The 21,866-nt window shown below is 25.8% G+C and overlaps 2 protein-coding genes across 4 annotated transcripts in view; one reads left to right on the forward strand and one right to left on the reverse strand.

Annotated features, from left to right (window-relative positions):
* The window catches only part of LOC129976371 (PHD finger protein 12-like), a 39,738-nt gene extending 21,144 nt beyond the window's left edge, over positions 1-18,594 (reverse strand). The window contains exons 1-9 of the mRNA XM_056089907.1: positions 18,457-18,594; positions 18,106-18,293; positions 17,308-17,380; positions 16,237-16,459; positions 13,643-13,754; positions 13,210-13,342; positions 2,135-2,305; positions 1,881-2,018; positions 881-1,361 (exon numbers count right to left, since the gene is read on the reverse strand). Coding sequence (XP_055945882.1) covers positions 881-1,361; positions 1,881-2,018; positions 2,135-2,305; positions 13,210-13,342; positions 13,643-13,754; positions 16,237-16,459; positions 17,308-17,380; positions 18,106-18,293; positions 18,457-18,504 — 1,567 coding nt within the window. The 5' untranslated portion in view covers positions 18,505-18,594. The remainder of the gene's footprint in view (positions 1-880; positions 1,362-1,880; positions 2,019-2,134; positions 2,306-13,209; positions 13,343-13,642; positions 13,755-16,236; positions 16,460-17,307; positions 17,381-18,105; positions 18,294-18,456) is intronic.
* A 735-nt stretch (positions 18,595-19,329) lies between these two features.
* LOC129976383 (oxysterol-binding protein 1-like) overlaps positions 19,330-21,866 on the forward strand; it is a 46,306-nt gene continuing 43,769 nt past the window's right edge. The window contains exon 1 of one of the 3 annotated variants that reach the window (XM_056089917.1): positions 19,330-19,481. The gene's annotated coding sequence lies outside the window, so the exon portion shown is untranslated. Of the gene's footprint in view, positions 19,482-20,079; positions 20,099-21,866 lie in introns of those variants that run through there. The other 2 variants (XM_056089925.1, XM_056089933.1) reach the window with 2 other exon arrangements.

A 21,866-nucleotide genomic window follows, 5' to 3' on the forward strand; every position in this document is an offset into this window, starting at 1 on the left:
ATTATTTGCAAATGTAAAACAAAATGGAGATGAACAGTCAAACAATTTCAAAGAAATTGTCATAAAGTAATTACAACTAGCATTAAAAGAATAGTCATTATCCTTTTTCTTAAAATTGTGCAGATATATGATTTGGATGTAAAAAACCAATCCTTAACTAAAATGGACAAACAATGAAGATCTAACATTATCAAACTGGTTGTACATCAAATTCCTTTAAGTGTCTATGCGCTAAACAAAGTAAAGACACCTATTTATAAATATTGGTTAAATTTAAATTTCAGAATATGCATATAAAAGAATAATAACTATAAAAGTAATGTATTTGAAAATAGTATATCAAAGAAAGAAAACATTAGCATTATTACTTTTAGAAGTTTTCCTTACTCAATTTATATTAATTTTATTTTATTTTTATATTAATCAATCTCAACCAAAAATAAATTTAGATGTACTTATTAATATTTTTTTTAAATACAAGTTAATAACAGATGATAATTTATAATTTCAGATATAAATCTCAACAGTCTACATATAAATCTGGATTTCTCTATAAATTATACTGTATAAATTTAATAATCAAATTCATAACTTGAGATTTTGCCAATTTCAATTTTATTATTATTACCATTGTACTCTTAAAGCAGATTAAAAATGAAGACCTGATGATTAGAATCAGCTAAGATATTGCACCACTACAAACATAACCACTCATTTAGAAGACAGCATTACATTATTCTATAAGACACCTAATTTAGGTATTAAAATTCAATAAACAAGTGATAACCTTACATAAATTAATTACAAATATAAAATGTTTAAGACTTAATACAATTATTTACAATCAAATTCTAAAAGTAACAGTTATACAAATACCAACCTTGTAAGGAAGTCTTCAAAGAAAACCCTCGAGTCGCATTAGTGCCACTAAAATGCATTGGTGATGGTTTTGTCTGATGAGCATTGAGCGAAGATGAACACTGGTGCGATATGCAAGACTGGTTCGTAGCTGAAGAATTTTTTGGAGTTTTAGATAAACTAGAGACATTGTTTATTTTATTAGTTGACGATTTCTTGCAAACTTTGCATGATGATTCACATTTGACCTTTGTATCCAAAATCAATGATTCTGTTTCTCCATTAGTGGATGCAGATTCAAAATTTGGGCTATTCTGGGACATATTTATTTTATTATTATGAAAGCAATTAGAATTACTAAGAGAGAATTTATTGTCAGGCAATGATGGTTCACAATCCATGTCAAATGAAGTATGAGATTTATGATTTGAATAAGTCTGGTTTGGATGAACAGCAACATGTTTGGCAACATTTGTTTGAAATGAAACTAAGCTGGATAGCCACTGTAAATAAAAAAAATAGGTAAATAAAGGTTGAAAACAATTTAATATTACCTTAATGTTTTTAAATTAAAAGTAATCTTCATACATTTAAAAGAACAAATGATTTTATAAATATTTTATAAATAAAAGATAGAATTAATATCTTAAATTTTAATTTCTAAAAATGAAATTTAAATACATATTTAGAGTATATAAAGTATACTTTAGTATATGTATAATATATTTAGTATAAAGTAGTGTGCTTTTTAAGCACAAATTTCATTTGGTTACCATAATTAATAATAAAAATGGCTAATAAATCAGACTTATGTCATGCTAAAATTTATCTCAGACTGGCATAATATATATATATATATATATATATTTTATATATATATATATATATTTTATATATATATATATATATTTTATATATATATATATATAAATTGATTTCTAAAAATAAGAAAACAATGCTCTGTCATGATCTTAAATACCCTAAATGAAAAAACAAACTATAAAATAGAAGAATACAATTACCTCAGATTCTTCTTCAGTAGAAAATGCATTTGATGAAGCTGATGAAAAGAAAGGATTTCCCCCATATAACAAAGAATCCTTTAAACGAGGAAGCAATAAAGGAGGACAGCTATATTGTTGTGTTATGGGTTTCGGAACCTGCAACACCAAATTTTTTAAATAAAAAAAAAAAATGAATAGAACACTTGAAAATTATCAAAATCTGTTATTAAGAGACAGAAAATTTTTTGCTTACAACGAACAACTTTACTTACAACTATACTTTTCCTAGGAGGCAGTTTGACTTTACGTCTAAATGGTGGATGACGTTTATTAACCTTATTCAGAAAATGCAATTTGATTGCATCTTGAGATATCGGTCCTGAAAATTTGTCCCACAATTTCACTCGTTCAGATAAACTGACAGAAGTAAGAAGTTTTTGATCCTAAAATGAGAAAACAAATAATGAATTATTTTAACATAATTACAATTATGGAACAAAGAACAACAATAAAAAACCCTAAAGCAAATGAAATAACAAACTATATAAATGACGGTATATAAATAAGATAAAATAGTATACAAATAAGAAAAATATATAAATTGTCAAATACACAGATAATACTTAAGGAAAAATTTCTTAATCTAGAAGAAGTGATCAAAAGAGATTAACAATAAATGATTGAAAACCAAATAAAATTTTCAAAAGCCTTTGTACAGAATGAATTTTAAGCACAAAAAGAAATTAAAGAGTAAAAAAAGTGCTGAACAAAATATGGCGATTTATATAAAATCCAAGCACTGAAAAAATAAGTTATTAAACCACAAAAGAGACCAAATCATTTGTATTTAAATATATTAGACGAGCACTAATTTAACTCAAGATTGAATCTTGCTTTCTTTGAAGGTGAATCTTGGGAAATTTCTCGGGAATCCTTGAAAGGGATAAAAAAATATAGCTCATACAATAAATAGATATTAAAAATAAACTCTGTAAAATTGTTTTTATCCTGTAAGCACCAACATTAAATGGAGAAGTGTATTTTTTGAAGCTTTACAAAAATATAATCTTTACATATAAAGCTGCTAACAAACTAGAAAAATTATGAAGCAACTTTTTGTATGATATGACCTTGAGTTGAAAAGGCAAGGATACCAGTATACAATCTGACAACCTCAAAGTAAAGTTTAGCTATAATACATTTTTATTGCTTCTTAGGCAATTTTCTTTTTTGTGCTTAGATATTTTTGAGGTCTTTCATTTTCATTCTGTTTTGATTTGCAGTTCTTGCTATCGCATTTTAAATCAGCTTACCAGCTCAGTTAGCAAAAGATGCAAGAAAGATATCCTGTATCTATTTTAATAGTATTGGTGCTGTTCCATGCCAAGAAGATATGAGACTATATCACTAAATATGATAATACATGTTAATTAGTAAAAATCAACACTTATCTTGGTTGAGAATAAACTTTTATTTTTTGTGGTAGTTAGTACCTGTAATGAAGTTTTGTTGCTGACTGTTGTAATAAAAATTTAGCTCATTCAATTACATCTTTTACATTAATCTCTTATTTTATATCTAAATAACAAATTGCATATTAAGAATATGCAAGAATATGATTTTACTTTGAAATAAACTGATTTTCCTCTTTAGTATTATTGATTTAATATTTACCATTGTAGTTTCAAAAAATATATAAAATTTTTATAAAACTTTTAACCTGTAGTATCATGCATCTTTTTATTGGCTGAATAACCAATATTTTTTTCATAATTAAAATTGTTTTTACTTGCATTTGAAGTCAACAATATTTCAAAAATTTATTCAGATAGAATTTTTACTTAAATAGACACAAATGAAAACAAAACTCTTTGTTAACTTTTTCAGACATAAGACGTATGAAAATGATTACTTAACAGCAAACAAATAAAAAAATTTTATATTCAATGAAAGCATTATTTTTGCACTGAAAAGTAATCTTTAACTTAATATTTAAAATTTGGACAAAAACATTTTTGCTATATTTTTTAAGGAGTGGTAAATATTTAGTACCAATGCTCTCTAGTTTTTTTTTAATATATAAAATGGTTTTAACCATAGCAAATTAATCAAAGTTTCACCATTTAAAATCAAATTGTTAGACCTTTAAAGCAAATCTAATATTCAAGATTTAAATAAATAACAGAAAATAATAAGTTAAAACAAATAATTTTATTGAATTAAGGATTATTTTTCAAATATATCAAAATATTACCCTCAATTAGTATCATATAATTAATGGTGTTTCCCTCCCCCCCCCTCCTCATGGACTATTAAGGTACTAGGCAAATTGAACAAATCCACTGAGTCTTTTTGTGTATGTATGTGTGTTGCATTTTGTACATTTTCTTTTCCTGGATCTTTCTAGTTAATTTGTCAAAAATGGTTCTTTTAGTAAATGTCAGAAGTATACGAACTGCTTTTAGAATATTGCTCCCAGAGTAAATTATTGTACGTTAAAAATATGTTTTCATCATCAATTGATTTTAAAATGAAACTCCATCCATGCATTAAATATATAGCTATAAAAGGTTCAGGAAATAAACAATCATATTTGAAAGAATTAGAAATATTCTTTCAAATCTCAACTAAAAATATATAAAAAAGAAAAGGTATTTGAAAATTAGTTTTTTGTGCAAGAATGATATCAATTTGGTCAAAAATTATTAGCCCATTTTCAAGGAGAAAATATTTTTTGAGTGTTTTCTGACTTGCGTAAAAATGACCATCATCCATTTCAATGATCAAAAACAGATTTTTGACAGGCAAATCTAGAAAATGTCTTTGTTCACCCTTCACAATTTCTCCAGTGTGCTAGCAGTTTAAAGCACACATATTTTGTCCAAAAATTTTTCACAACATGTACTTTTTAATTATATACAGAATTTACAACAGATATGAATACTTTGCTAATTGGAAGGTAATTCCATTCATAAAAGGAAAGATAATATTTCATTTATAGGATAAAATATGTATTGACACTCATAAATTAAGTGCATACTCAGTTAAACAGAATAATTCAAAAGTAAAATAACACTACAAAAGTTCTTCACAATTTACTTGATTTATTAATTCAATAAAAACTTCATTATTTGGCATGAAAATTAAAAAATGGTCTTGAATTAATGATAAATTTTCCAAACAAAGTACAGGATTTCCACTCTCAATGAAGGGAGGAAGGGAAGGGGGAGAATTTAAGAAACTTTTTTTTTAATTCCCAGGCACATAAAATTACATACTTTAGATACTAAAATTCAAATGATATATTAAGATGAAACAATTTCAACATTAAAATGCCAATGTGCATTACTTTTTTACAACTTCTAGATGCTTAAATATAGAATACTAAATACACCTACTACAGTCATCTTACCATTAATAAACTAATACTGACAGTCAAAATTGATTTTTTGAGGTAACAATGAAAGCACCCTTAGTGTTAGCCACAGCACAGCAATGAGAGGTTAATTTTATAATTATTACTACTTGACAAATATACTGACAATTTAGCTAAAACAAAAATCATAAAAAATTAAATTAAAATTAAAAAATTAATTAAAAAAAATGTTAATCCTACAGGAATCTTCAACCTTATTTCTCACCAATAGAAGAAGAAAATGCAAGAGATAGATACACATAAAAAAAACTGTTATTTACATTTAAATATATGAAATATAAATAGTGTGTCATTAAACTATTATAAATGTACATTCTAATTTGATTTATTAAAGACTAGATTTTTTCAGTAATCATTTTAATTTCATAAATTATTATTATTTTTGACTGTTGACTGTTAAATCATGCTACACACTGAAAATATCCATTTATCTCTGCCTTTTCAGCTAATTTGTTTGCAGATATCAGTATTATAGAAAATTTTCTTTTCAATTTTCAACCTTTTGGATTTTAAATTATTTATTCAAAAGTAATGCAATTCCTTTTAAAATTCTTTTAATTATCTTGAGATTTAATCTTTGTTCACCCATATCTTCAACACACTTGGGAGCATTTTTTTTCTTGTAATTGCACTTTCTTGCGATTTGGAAATTTTTTATTTCACTGAATTTTTTCAATTCATTTAAAACAAACATTTTTTAATGTACGTTTCTTCTATAAGGTATTCAATTTTAATATTTTAACTTAACGAAAATCTTCTTTCAACTATGGCTTCACCATAGGACAATACCATCAGAAACTTATTATCTCCCACAATTTCTTGAAAGACTTAATTTATTAAATTATTTGATAAAAATTTATCAATTTGATCCTTGTATTTTACAAGTTTATTTTATTTTAATGGTTGTTAACTTCTATTAATCTAAAATAAACTTCTTGTATTCACTAGCAATTAATAAAAACAAAAAGGAATGGGTTTGTTTGGAAATTCTTAGATCTAAACAACTTATACTTCTTTCAAGTACATAGTAGAGAAGAGACTTATCCAAAACTATGAATGAAGGTATATATACAAAATCGTGACATTCATGTTTCAGATCTTATCTTTTTTCAGTATCCAACCTCCCACCAATAAGTAATATCTTTGCGTATTCTGATCCCACTAAATCCCTTATTAAATTTGCCGATATAAGTGTGTGAATCTTTGCTTAAAAAATCAAAGTTGGAAATGCTACTTATAACCATCAGACTTTCAAAAACATTTTTGATAATACTGAATGTTTTGAAATATACAGTAATCACTCTACTTTGCTCCAGTTGCTTCATTTTGCAACAAATTTATATGAATTATATGCAGAAAATTTTCTTTTTTCAAACATATCAACAAGTTATCACAAATTTCAAAAATTCATTCAACAACAGCTGCATTCTCCAGCCACTTAGTTTTGCAAAACTTTTAGGAAAATTTCCCAATCTCTGAAAAATATAGGTAATTCTCCCTTCTCATCAGTGAAATCTTGAATAAATAATATATACTACTTATACAAAAAAGCAACATCCCATATTGATATTATTTTTGCCATATAAAATGAATTGTTGACAATACAAAGGCAACAACTTTCCACATTTACTAACAATATTGAGAATTATTTTTGCATTTCATCATTCAACAAAGGAAAAAATTCCAAAAGACTGTTTGATCATCCATTTAGATAGATAAAAACCTTCCTCAAATCCAATATTTCTATACAATTATGAAATTCTCAAAAAATATCTTTGGCTGTGGAATGGCTCTATGAAAGTTGAAATTGGATTCTGATTTTATATTCCATGTTTTTTTCATTCCAAAACCAAACATGTTTCAAAAAATTTGTTGCAAGTTTCACCAAAAATTACACATTACGATTAGACAGACATTTCAATAAAACATCCTTAACATATAGAAAGATTCCAAATGATATCAAATAAAAGCATTTTGGAACACAGGAAAACGTTTTGGCAATTTTGCTATCTAAAAACATTTCGTGGAGCAAGTCTGAAATTTCTTTGCCAAAGTTATTATTTCTATAACACTCCAGAGAATTCGAAGATTATTTGAGTTCTTCATTTAAGCACTACGATGACTCAATAAATGCCCGTTGAAAACTGATTAGAAGTTGTTCTGGTTATCTTGTTTAATCCTTGTTTATTAGTATAGGCTGACAGGAACTCTGTAATCTTCATATTGTTCTTTATTTTCATAATTTCAAAGTTTTTTTCCTGTGAGGAAAAAAAAAAAAAAGAAAAGAAAAATTTATGAAAATTATTTGAAACATTATTGCGACTGCAATGAACAAAAATATTTAAGAATAATTTAGATCTCAAAAATTACTTCTTAGAAAACTCATAAAAATTACAAGTTTTGTAAAATAGTTAATTATTTAATTAATTATTTATTTGATTAAAAAATTTTGTAAAATAATTAATTATTTAATTAAAATTTACCTCTTTAAATAATTCAACTTTTCACTTGAATTATTTAAAGAGGTAGGCATCTATTAAACATAGAATTTTGAAAAGTATACCCGGAGAATTTAAAAAGTAGATTCATAAAATATTCCATTACAAAAATTTGGTAATAAACAGAATAATTTATACCAAGGTGTTTCAAACCTGAAAACATGAAGATGAAAGCTATTACAGGGCTTGGAGTTAAATTTTTACAAAATATTATACAAAAATGAAAATGCTGAAAATATGCTTGTCATAAGAAATTATTGACAAGCATGATCAACCTAAGTTTTTCAGCTTTTTAGCAATTTTCTCAAGAGAAGTTATAAATAAAAGATCAGGACTAAATTTATAATAAACTACTGTATATAATGATATCTCATCTAATTTGAATCCTAATTCTTTTTCTTTTTTTAAATTTAAATTATCCCATATTACTTTAATCTAAAATCCGCTTATTTCCTGACCCAAATCCCATTTTAATTTCCTTATTTGTAATGAACACTCTAAAAAGTTGACGACTATTAAATTTCTCACAGTACAAGCAAAGCGATAAAAATTTCTAATGATCATGGTATTTTTTCCCAAAGGTAACTTAAGATTCTCTCATAAATCAACATGCACCAATGAAATCCCTTGAGACTCTCAATAAAAAGACTGAGAGAAAACTTCGACAATTTTTCTCTTCAACTCCTTTTATAAATCATATCCTCCCATGGAAAAATAAACTAAGGTTAATTCCAAATTTGTCAACTTGTTGGCCTGACATCTTTAAAAATATGTTATATATATTAATCCATTTAAAAAATTTAAGTAGTTGTTTTGGGATTTTAGTATACAAATTTCTTGCAAAAATCAGCAATTTGTTTAAAATCTTTTGAACAATCAAGAATGCACTTAACAAAAAATTTTTTTAATACAGTAAGACAATGTCAGCGATATAATGAATGTTAAAGCATCGAAGTTAAAATAAAGCTATGAAAATAAAATCAAAAAGTAAAATTGGTCTTGTATTCCATGACAATATCATATGCACAGTTAAATTGAAGACATGTTTTAAAAATAATAAAATTAAAAAATTTCTTGCAAAGTATGACATTTGAACTTAAATTGAGCAAAAATAATTTTTATTATTCTTGAGAAATTTAATATTCTTTTTTTTTTTTTCTTTTTCTTTTTCTTCTTAAGCAAAGATGATATGCAAGCGGAAAAAAAAATTATTTCTGTCTGCTATTGTGGTTCTATTAAGAGAATTTCTGAATTCATTAAAAAACAATTAAATACATTTTTTTAAAAGTGGTTTACAATCAAAGCCCACTTTTTAAAAAATTATTGAATGATTGTTGTTGTTACTGAATTTTCCATATTAAAAAATTTAAGCTTCAAGGAGCATTAAATTCTCATTATGACTCGCAATGCACAAATTTGGCTGTGAGTATACGTATAAATCTTGACATAGCAGAATACAAATTCTTTCTTTTTTTTTATAAGAACAGATGATTTATAAAATTATTTATTCTTTTCTAATAAAATTTAAAACATTAGAAAATATCTTAAAATGCAAAAAACATGATAAATATTTAAAGAAGCATTAAAATATCACAGAAATTCAATAAATGTAATTCTTACAAGCGAAAATTCAATAAATATAATTCGTACAAGCGATTTGCTACACATTTCCTACAACCCATAAACAATATGACTAATAAAAAAAAACTAAAAAAAAAAAAAAAAAAAAAAAAACTTACCCATTTTATGAGATTTTAAGGCTGATTCCCCTATAGTCCCAATGTCAAAATCTTTGATGTACAGTCAACATTGCACTTTTGTTTCAGAATCGTCAACAGAATCCATGAATATTTATGTTTAGTGAGTCAGGCAATATTAAAAATGCATTTCTAGGAATCACTGTAATGTAGAAGATTTCTGCCACTCACAAAGATAAAATGACTAGCAAATTTGCAACAGGATTTTTTGTTTTATTTCCTCACAAGCTTTCAGCATCATAATATGGCTGAATATAAGCATATTTATGATTTGGCAAACTTCTTACGATAATAATTTCTATAATCTTGTTCCCTGAATGAATAAAGTGAATCTGGCAATATGATAAAGTTGATATTCTTAAATGAGTCTCAAAAATTCTGCATAATAACTGATCCTTGAAAAAACTGCAAATGTTATTGATGGCAGATGGACGATTATCATAGCAAATGTCGGGAATAAATTAAAACTCTCCTGGTTTTTACAGGGTGTATAGTGAGAAAATGCTTAAAAAAGTAAGTACTTTTAAGTGCTTTACAAGCACCTTACCCCAAAAAATTAAGCACCATTTTACGTTCATGCAAAGTGAGCCTGCTTATTTTCTAAGTATAGCATGTTTTCTGTTTTATAATAAAGCTTTATTTTTATTGAATTTTTTTAAAAATTAACTTTAAATGTGTACTCTTGAAATGTTAAGTTATTTCTGCAATAACATAATAATTTTAACATTTATTTCTGCAATACTGCAGGAGAGTCTATTGTAAAACTTATTTGGTTTTGACAAAAACAAAAATGATCAGTTTTATCATTACCAAAAAATTTAATCAATCAGTTAAATTTTTTTTACTCTTTTATAAGGTTAACAATAAAAATCTGGCTTCTTTTTTAACTTTTTAAATTAACAAATTACCAATTAATATGGAAAGATACATCATTTCTGAATTTACATTGGCATTGATAAAGATGCATAGCATGACCAAAAATTTTGTATTTGATTTTTATATATGCTGCAATAAATGAAATTCGATATGGCTGAGATATAAATTAAAATTTTCCTCTGCTCTAACTCACCATATTTAGCAGTTTAGAACATTTTTTGCCGGCTTATAAAGATAAGAGCTAAAGTATACCAGGACAGCTACCAACATAAAAGATTGGCAAAACTGCCAAAAATTGATCACTTTCTGATGTTTAGTAAAGGGTTTTTTTTAAATGTTTCACATTTCATAAATTTAAGAAAAACCTGCTGTTTAACCTCTATATAAAAATAAAAAATTTTGTTACTTTTGTTTTAAAAAAGTTTAAAAAATAAAAGTGATTATATATTTTAGGCAAAAATGAAAATTATTTCAAAATTCTTATTTTTCATAAATGATGGAAACAAGTTTAAGAAAAAAAAAATAAATAAATAAAACAGCTCTGTAGTTACAAGTAAAATTTAAATAAAAAAATGACAGTTAAACCATTTTTTTAAATAGTAATTTTTGAAGCTAGTGTCAGACTAAATATTGCATTGCCTTAAAATTTCACAGCAATTATCAAGTAAAGAATATTATTCACTGAATTGCTTCAAAGTTTTGAATTTTGTTTGAAAATTCTGAATTGAATTTTAAGAGCAAAAGAAGGCCCCCCCCCCCTTTTTTTATAATAACATTAATACATTTAAAGTGACTCAACAATTCAATAAAAAACTGGCATTTTGAACTTTAGTTTTAAAAAAATCATTGTTACAAATTGAGTTCAAGATTAATTTTCCAAAAATTATTAAAACTAAAAAGAAAAGGAAAGAAAAAGCATTCACTCAAGCAAAACTGGAATTTAAACAACCTTTTTAAACCTTTAAAATAGTGTAAAAATATTTTTTATTCAATAATATGCTTTGATGATATGGTGGAAATAAATCCTTTTTATTTTTTAATTAAACTTTAACTAAAATTTCAAAAATTATGTTCTCAGTGAGTTTTTAATATCCCAGAAGCAACCTCCTGCCACAATTCAAGCTCTTAACTTTAATGATTTGTCAATCAGGATAAACCTCTAACAGTAGAGAGATTTCATTGGAAAACAATATATATATAGATCTGCATGAGTTACACAAAGAGATAAAGCAAAAATCGTTAAATATAATTTGAACCCTTAAGAATAAAAATATAAAAAACTTTTTTCTTGTAAATTCTTTTTTGAAACTTAAAGTACTAGATTTAGTAGATTTTTTTATGCATGCTAAAACTAATATTTGTCAAGATTGGTCCAACAAATAAAATTTTTTAAATGGACAAGCACATTAAAAAGAAAAACACACACACACCAATGAGTAAGAATTCAATATACATTGTTTAGCAAATCCCTTTAATAAGTTGTACAAGACATTGTACCAAAACGAAATATTAAGGAGAACAGCGATCAAATGCGTAATGAAAAGGAGAACAGCGATCAAATGCGTAATGAACTAAAAAGGCTCTATTGTAAGTGTTTTTAGATCTTTTTGGGGCACCAAATTTATCTTGCTATATTTGGATTTTTTGTCTATTGGACAAATCTGTGTATTTTTCTTTAATAATACATAAAAAAAGGTAAACATACATTTATCAGACATAACTAAAGCACCCTCTTTGAATTCTACAGAAGAACGAACGTTTTTCGAAATCGCAACAAGTATGACATAGTACACATTTTCTATTGCCCCTTCGGGATAACCTTCCCAATATTTTAATAAACAACAATGCACATTGTTGATGAAAGAGGGGGGTTGGAAAAAAGATATTTAATATTATTTTAATATGTGCTGGAACTTCTCAAAAAACTTCTCTGCACTTCGAGAAAATTAAGCACTTTTTAAGGATTTTTATTAAAAATTAAGCACTTTTAAGGTGCTTAAAAAGGATTTTCATATGTAAGCACTTTTCCTGACACTACGCACCCTGTTTTATTCGCAACAGCAACAATTTTGTTTTTCAAACTTTCTTGTTCTAGCATGTCAGCATCAATGATATGTGAAAATTTAAACCAATGCCACAAGCATATTATATAAAAGACCCCCCCCCCCCCGAAATATACATGTAAATGCAGGTGTGAGAGTAATGGTCTGATATGTGTATAAAATAAAGTTTTTACAAGCAATTAAGCTTTTGTTAAAACATATTCTTAGTTTCATTTTAAAAATGAATCAATTGTTATTGTGTGGATCATATTTTCAGGAAGATTATATTCATTAATTTTGATTAATTATACATAACAGCAACACCCCCTCTCCCTCCTTTCTCTAAACTCCAAACGATTAAAAAAGAGAGAGAGAAATGACGGTGAAAAACAATTATGCTCAAGAATGGGCAACTGATTGTATTCACATGGTAGATAGATATCTCAAGGTTAACCAAAGTCAAATGAGTTTTTTTCCCCATCTCTACCAAATATAATGGATGGACATTTCATTTATTTTTCAAAGAATTAAGGAAACAATCACTTTTTTTGGAGTTATAAATACAACCATATAAAATTTAAGAAGTTTTGAAGGATCATGGGAACCCTGTACTAATAAAAGCATTTACAATACAAGAAAAAAAAACTGTTCAAAAGATAAAAATTTTAGGAGGAACACAATATTTACTAACGCATAAAAATAACGAATTTTACTGAAGCAATAAATATCTTAACTGACCACTAAATGCTCAGCATGGTTAGGACACATCCATCTTCCCGTAGGCAAGCTTGTCAAGGGAGGATCCAGGCAATCTGTATGAAACAGAAGTGGGCAATAGTCGCACTGAATAAGAGGTGCTTTGCGGCAGCTCCTTAAAAAGGAATGATTAGAGATTACATTACACAAACAATAATTTTACTAAATAATAAAAGCTATAAAAAATACTCTAAAGTTTTCATATTAACTATTTAATCTGTAGCATTGATAAATACACATATTGTACTGGAATTTTGCAGATCGTTCCTATTGTAAATTTCAAAAAAGAGAAGGAAAAACAGAATAATTTCAATGTCAGTCTGAAAAAAAAATTTAAACAAAAACAGCATATGTTTTTGTTTTTTTTTTCAAATATCTTTTTATTTAATTTTTGGCATGAAAGAATACAACATACCTTTTACATTGATAGCAAAGTTTAGCAGGTAAATGTACAAGCCCAGAATCCAGCTCATGAGGTACTCGTTTGGAATTCCTATTATCTCTTGGTTTAGACTTTTTGCTAGAACCTATAACATAGAAGTGTATTCAATTACAAGAATGATTAAAATTTCTTGCAAAACACATTAAAAAAATTATATCAAAATTTAATTTTTCTTTGATAAAAACCTTTTTAATGATTTTTGATGCATCAAAAAATATTTACAAAATAAATAAATTATTTTTAATGGTGCAACTTTACTTGCAATTTTTTTTCTTATATTAAATATCAATATCTGGTTTGCTCATTATATTTATATTAATATCACCTCTAAACCAACCATATAGCTCCACTGTATCTACGCAGTAACGAGAGCAAACATTAAATTAAAGCACTGAATATACAAATGAGAATTATTAAAATACAGCTAACAAGATAAACTATAAATTATCCTTAAATTCAAAAAACAGAAAATGACTCAATAAGCAATTGGAAAAAAATTTGCAAAATATTTAATCAATCAATATTAAAATAATTAAATCAAAAAAGAAGGGAAGTAAATGTATTGTAGTAGTAAAAACAGGGATAATTATGAAAAAGTATAAACAAACACAAATGTGATAAACTTAAAAAGTACATTTTCAAAAATGTGATGAAATTAAGGAGAAAAGTGCATATAATTTAAAATATTATAATTGGAAAAAGTAATAGGTTGAACTTTTAAGGTTCAAATTCTTCCTTTGTTACTAAGACAATGCAAAAATGGTTTTTGTACAATACCTTACCTTGAAATTATAAGTGCAAAGTGTTGTAAAAATATATGGAAAAAGTTGTTTATAAAGTGTATACTATCACCACCAATGTATATCTGTAGTAAGATAGTAGCTCTAGGTTTAGTGATCTAACCTAAAAAGTATACCTGATAGGCAATGATTATAGGCATCTATTTTATATGCAGAACCATGCATATACACAATATAAAATTCAAGATGAACATAGATTTCAATAAAAGCTGTAATTCATTAGTTTAAATTTTATTAGATAGACATTTTTTAATTTTTTATATATATAGCAATAGAATAATTTCAAAGAAAACTACATTAATTAATAAGAGATCAACCCAATGGCCGTCATTAAACAAGGCAAGCGAAAAAGCATGCAATACCAATATAAAATCTAGATGACAGAAAAACAGATTAGAGGCAGCAAGTTTACTTTGAATAAAATAAGAAAATTCCCACTAAATGGAGTGTAGTAGTACTTACTATAATTAATAGATGATTTAGCATATAAAAAGAGCTTTCAATACTAATCGAACCAGACAAATTACTTTATTTAGCACTGTTTTGCATAAAAGAAACAGATTTATCACAGACATACACATTTGTTTTTTTAGTTTCTCACAATAATATATAATAACTGCATACATATCATCTCATTTTTGGAAACAATAATGTAAGAAAATAAAACTTAATTCAAAATTTTATTGATGTTTCTCATAACTATATATTATAGAACAATTCAAACCAAAATATGTATTCTACTCTCAGCATTCTCATATATTTAAATATCACAGCATCTTCATAATTTTCTTTACCTTTGCATATCCTAAACACAAGATTTATGTGTTTTGTTGTTGCACAACTACAGTTTTGATGCAGCTAAATATGCAGATGCAATTCTGATGATAAGACTATAAACTAATTTTTATTCAACTATTTGTTTGCAAAAATGTAAACAGACTGGCCCCTGATGAGTTTAGTTCAAACTTTGATAGAGATTTACAAATTCATAGTTAAAACTATATAATAAATTTTATCACACTAACCTCAAAGCAAATTTGAGTTTTCATATTCGCAAATAAATAAACAAAGTGACAGATATAATTTTAAAACTTTTCAGCATAAAACTGAATGTCAAAGCTGTAAATGTAACAAGCGCTCAGATTTTTATTAGAATCACGAGAGAGTTGTGTACTAAAGGTAGCTCTTTGTCATGAATAGCACGCAATCTGTGGTATGATTAATCACTGGCACGAGTTTAATACACAAGTTCGAAAGAAGACTCCCAAAAATAAATAGATATGACATCTTTTTTTTCTGACTGACTAAAACCCAATTTGCAAAGAGTACAATTATAGCCACGAGATCACATGCCAATTTTCATTTAAGATCTGGCTTTATTGAGTTATTGCCTTTCCATGCATATGAAAGTATAGACCAACAAATAGTCAACCCCTTGACAGATTTTATTCAAAATTCGATACAGATCTATCTTTTAAATGTTAAATTGGTGTCTATCTATAAATTCTAGCTATCATGTTCAATCATTCTCAGACTTACACAAAATGGATTTTGTTCGAAATTTGACAGAAATCTACAAATTTAAAATTAAATCCATAACCAAATTTCACCCATCTAGTTCAAAGTGCTTTTGAGTTATCATGCTCCTAGACAGATACACAGGTATATATCCAAAAATTTGTCTTTCGAATTCAGAGAGATCTGAAATCTGGATTTTTTTTCCAACAGTTATAATACTTTCACTTTGTATATAAAAAGGACTAATACCTGGAAGTTGCACAGTACATGCCAGTTCAATAGGTAATTGATATTGTGTAGGATTTCTTGTTGTTGCTGCAGAAATGAGCACATCAAGTGGATTCATCATTTCATTATCAATGTCCATTGCAGAAAATTCTGCTGGGTGTCTTGGATAGATGTCAAGCTCATTTATAGAATCCGAGTCTTCCACTCCACCGGATTGGTTACTGGAAGCATTATGTTCATCTACCTAAATGAAAGAATTGATAGGCAGTACTTAAAACTAGTGAGAATATAAATTATAAACATTCTTAAATATTCTTAAAATATAAATTATAAATATTATAAAGCTAAAAAACAGTTCTAAAACCTTTAAGCCAATATAAATAGACACTAATAATGGCATGTTTTTGTGCTTATTTTCAAGAAAGGCGCTTTTTAAAAACATGACCATTGATTTGCCAGTTTGACATAATAATTAAGAACAAAAAAAAAAAAAAATGAAGATTCATAACAAATAAGTTTTAACGAGTGAAAGTGCAAATTCTACAATGGACTGTTTTATACCATGTTGCCATTTTTCGAAATCATTCAATTAAGTCATTCCATAATTATGTTGAACATTTATAAAAAATATTTTTTTTAAATGCTAAGACACATAAATTATGAAATATAATAAATGAATTAATAAGTTAAAATTTTAATAAAAGAAGTTCCCAAGAATTAATTTTCTAACTCTGTCAAAGCTGATTACTTATTTATATATTTTTGAAAATGTTTGACCAATCTTTTATTCAATGCTATTTATGCAAGAAAGTTTGTTACATTAAATTCATATCACCAATTTTGCAAAAGTTTTTTGTTTGAATTATATACACGATCAAAAGACAGTTATAATGAAAAAATTAATTATATTTTATATACATAGATATATTTACAACAAACTTATTATTCTTTATATATATTACACCAAAAAGTTTTTTTTTCTCCATAAATTAGCATACATTGAACAAAGCATATCACCATTAATTTTTATCAGGAAGAGTTTTGAAAAGATTAATATAATCAGAGTACCTAAAATAAGCATATCACACTTACTTCAGATGTTGTTTTGCACCTGTGACACAGCCATTCACCAGATGGTAAATCCTCTTCAGATAGAGGTGGATCACTATAACAAAATCATTTCTACTAAGACGAGCAGCAATAATTTAAATTATAGCTTATATATAAATTATACATTATTAAACTCATTTGAAGACATGAAAATTTAAACAATTTAGTAAAAAATTTTGTTTTGAGGCATTGAAAGTAAATCAATAAAAGTGAAATTCTTCAAGCAAAAAAAAAAAAAAAAAAAAAGGAATATACTTAAATATAAGATAAAAAGTTAAAACAATCATAATGCAAAAATACTGTTATCTAGAAAATATTCAGCAATGCTTAAATTAAAACATACAAATATGTTTTAATCAGTAAATGCAAGATTGTGTCAATCATAAATTTTTATGTGTTCTTTTGAAATAATATAGGTATATCATATGTATTTATATATGTATATCACAACATTTGATAAACTATTACAAATGCCGACCTCATGATAAAAATTTAGTAACAAAAACATTTGCATGGCTATTAATACTTTTCAAGCATCAATTAGTGTAACAATTATTTCAGAAGTTAAAAAAAATACACATATAGATTCCACCAAATAAGCAAACTTATCGAATGCGCAAAAAAAAAGAAAAAAAAAATGCTTGTAAAATTTTTAAATACATGAATTTACATCGCATTAAGCGTCGTAATGATCAGAAAATTAAACATGAAATAGGATACAATTAAGGCACAACTTTCACAATATTCCATATATGATAGAAATACAAAAACGATGCTTACTGGCAAGTCAAGTGGAATGCTGCAGGGCAACGATCACAACAAATTAAATCGCCGCCTTCTTTGCAACCATCGCAGGAATCGTGGTTCACGGATCTGCCAGGTCTTCGATATCGTCTCTCACGCTCACGTTCTTTCTTCTTTTTGGCACTTTCTTCTAATATTGGAGGGGCTATGAGGCTCTGAATTTGCTAGAAGGCAGAAATTAAATTCATTTAAAAAGTTATACATTATATAATAAATCATATCTACAATTAATTTAACCAACATTTCAAATTTTTTTCAAAAAACACTATCATTTAGTTGTAACTTCTTAAAAGATATTTAGTAATTCACAGAATGCCAATAGCTTACCGGCATCAAGCCCTTTGAAGTATCCAAATCATATTCTACATTAGCCATGTTCAGTATTTTTAAAAGATTATTAATTATCGAAGCTTTTTGAAATTTAATACTTCCATCATATAAACACTAAAAACTGTTTCTTCATTAGTTCTTACTCTCGAACCATCTGACAAGCACTTTATACAAGAAATTTATAATACTCTCAAAATGTGCAATATTCATTAGATATAAACAAAAATAATGAATAATTTTATTTTAATCATGAAAAAAAATAAAAAATATAGGAAAAAAAATTACATTTTTTTTTTAAATATTCATTTAGATTTAATGATATTCTATGATCTAAACTTAAAAAAACAAGACAAATAGAGTGATATTATAATTTCAAAGTCTTTCTAGAAATTAAACACGATATTTTAATGTCATTAAAAACTTTTCTAAAAGATCGTTTCTTTAAAAGTTAAAAAAAAAAAAAAATCATAATTGCAGTGTTGTTGGATCTTTTCAAAGAGAAGTAATTTAGAACACTGTCCACATCTATCCATATTTCAAACTTAATTAATAACAATAGTCTTATTTCGTTATTTTTTTCATGACTCATCACAAAAATTTTATTTTTGAAAACAGTATTAGAATAATATTGAGCTGTCAAAAAAAAAGGATGATTTTTTTAAAAATTCGTTTGTTTTGTAAGTTATTTCTAATTCAGGAAAACTTTAAAGGCGCTTTTTGAATAATAATATAAAAAGTAACTTTACTACAAAATCAAAAATTTATGAATTAAAATTAATTTTAATATGCCGGTTAAATTTAATTTTAAAAATCTTGACAGGCCTTATACAGTTAAGATTCAATACTAGACAGGAAAGAGCAAATAAAAAAAGAAAGGGATATGTAACGTAGTGTTTGTGTTGCATTGATGTGGTATTCGGTTTCAGTGTTTATTGTAATGATTATTTCTTTAAAGAACTGCTAAATTTGTAGCATCATAGAAAAATTAGTAATGATGAATTTAGTACTTAATTTTTTTTAAGGTAATCAAAAATTCGGAACATTTATATGTGTGTCATCATTTTCTACATACCTTTCATGATAATCAATTTTCCTGATAAAATTTATTAATAATTTTCCACTATCTCATTTTATAAAAAATTGCTGAAATATTATTGAAATCATCATAATCATTTTTTCCTAAATATTAAATAAAGCCATAGCTAAAAAATTGTTAAAAGAAGAGGGGATAAATTCATTTTAAAAACTTAAATCTATCTGTCCGACTTACTTTCGTTTTAAAATGTGATTATTCTAAAAAAAAATTATTATCGTCCTCTTTTTAATTTATTTTCCTATTTATTAATGACTATCGCTTATGTGTATGCATTTATTTGAAAACAAGGATAAAAATACAAACTAGTTTTAAAATGTTCCTTGTTCCTTTTACAATACAATTACTTTACTCCCTCCCTATTGGGAAATTGTAATGAATTTGAAAAGCTTGAATTATGGATTATCTTAATTTCTTAGAATAAAATCTTGAGAAATTATAATTTCACAGATAATTACTTTATTATTTCCCTTGCAGTTTTTTTTATTTATGTTAGTTGAATATCAATTATTTTATTTATATTCTTCTAGCTAATATTTCTGATTGGTGAGTTAAGAATCCATTCTGAAACATCTTAATATTTATTCTAAAAATGTAAAGTTGTGTGTGTAATTGTCTTTGATTTCAATATAAAGTAGTCTGTCTTTCAAGAAACTAAAAATTAATACAAAATTATTAATTCATTTCCATGTGCTTTGATATATAATTTAATGCATTTGTAAAAAAATGTATCTAAATTTGAACTTTAATATTTTTTGATAGTTAAATAATAAAGATAAAATTAATAATGTGTGAATATCCATGAATATTTTTATAATATAATAATGTGTAAATTCTGTGGTGGCCCATCTTATATAGATCTAGTAACTAGTTTGTTTTGCATTATATTTCTTTAGTTGAGATTAGCTTATTAATCTTGTTTTCAACTATAATTTTTCCATTTTTTAAAAAACATAGATATTTGGAAGTGGTGGGGCATCTATGTATGAAAAAAGAATCAAATTTTCAGATTTGAATGTTGGGATAATTTGATTTTTTTCCCTTTTTTGTTTTAAATTGATGTTTTTGTTTTGCAGTATGCTTCCAACTTATAAAAAGTAGTAGTATTTTGTTTGAATATCATTTTTGTTATGCTCTTCTGAGAAAGCTGTCTAAAACAAAGGATTTTCTTCTTATTAAAAAAAGCAGTTATTTATATATTTTATGTTAATTATATAATGAATTTGACATGTATTTCATATATTCTCAAAATATTGTTAAATTCACAAATGTAATGTTTAGTTTTTGAACAAATATGTATGGAGAGCTCTAGTATTGGTATTGTAGCATTGTCATCATTTTTCGGTATTTGAATGTGATCTCCAAATTTTGTAATTTTGCAATTATTTTTTTAAAATTCAACACAATGTAATGCAATTTTTACTTTAATAGCTTACAGTCTTCAGGGAAAAACTAATTTCGCCTAGATTATCCCCTCCCTTCCATTTCCATCCAAAGGAAAAGACTTATTTTATAGAGAGCAGATTGGGAGATTTTCTTTTGTAGTATATACATATTTATAATGTATATTTTTTTATTTATCATTATTATGGCTTCTATATACATGTATAAATATATATAAAGGGTGCTTTAAGGAATAGTGCACTAAAATGTTTTTCTGCTATGAAATTTTCTTCCCTTAACTCCACATTTAAAAATATATATGGCAATGAAGAATAGATTAATAATAAATAAATAAAAAAATGTTAATTTAAAGTGTTTTCTGTTAATTTCGAATGAATTTTTTAATCCCAAATTTTTGATAATTTTTACTTGAAAAGATGAAGAATCGCTATATTTCGGACCTCATTTCTGTTCTTTATGAATCAATTTTTGATACTAATTCAGAATGAAAATTAGACATTGTAAAATATGAATAGCTTCATTACACATAGTTTCTTAAAGAATATCAATAATTGTATTCACATTTAAAAATATCTCGGTACACTTACAGATAGATATATTTGATAAATTAATATTTTTAAAAAATTCTTATCAGCTTTTAATGTTGCATTTAGAAATCTGCTTTTCTTATTATTGCAAGGAATAAAAACAGCAATTAAAATGATTGAAAGCCGCAAAATGTTTTTCAGTGGTGAAAATTGTGATAAACATTAAAAATATAAGGTGTAAATGTACATGAATGTGTTGTGAAGAATTATAACTCCTCATGATTACAGTGCATTAACAGTCACTGCTATTATGTCTTCTCAAATTTTTGTTGATTGTTGAGCAATTATATTTTTATATCATTTTTTGTACCTCTATAATGTCA

Source organism: Argiope bruennichi, chromosome 1 (genome assembly GCF_947563725.1).
Source record: "Argiope bruennichi chromosome 1, qqArgBrue1.1, whole genome shotgun sequence".
Lineage (NCBI taxonomy): Eukaryota > Metazoa > Arthropoda > Arachnida > Araneae > Araneidae > Argiope > Argiope bruennichi.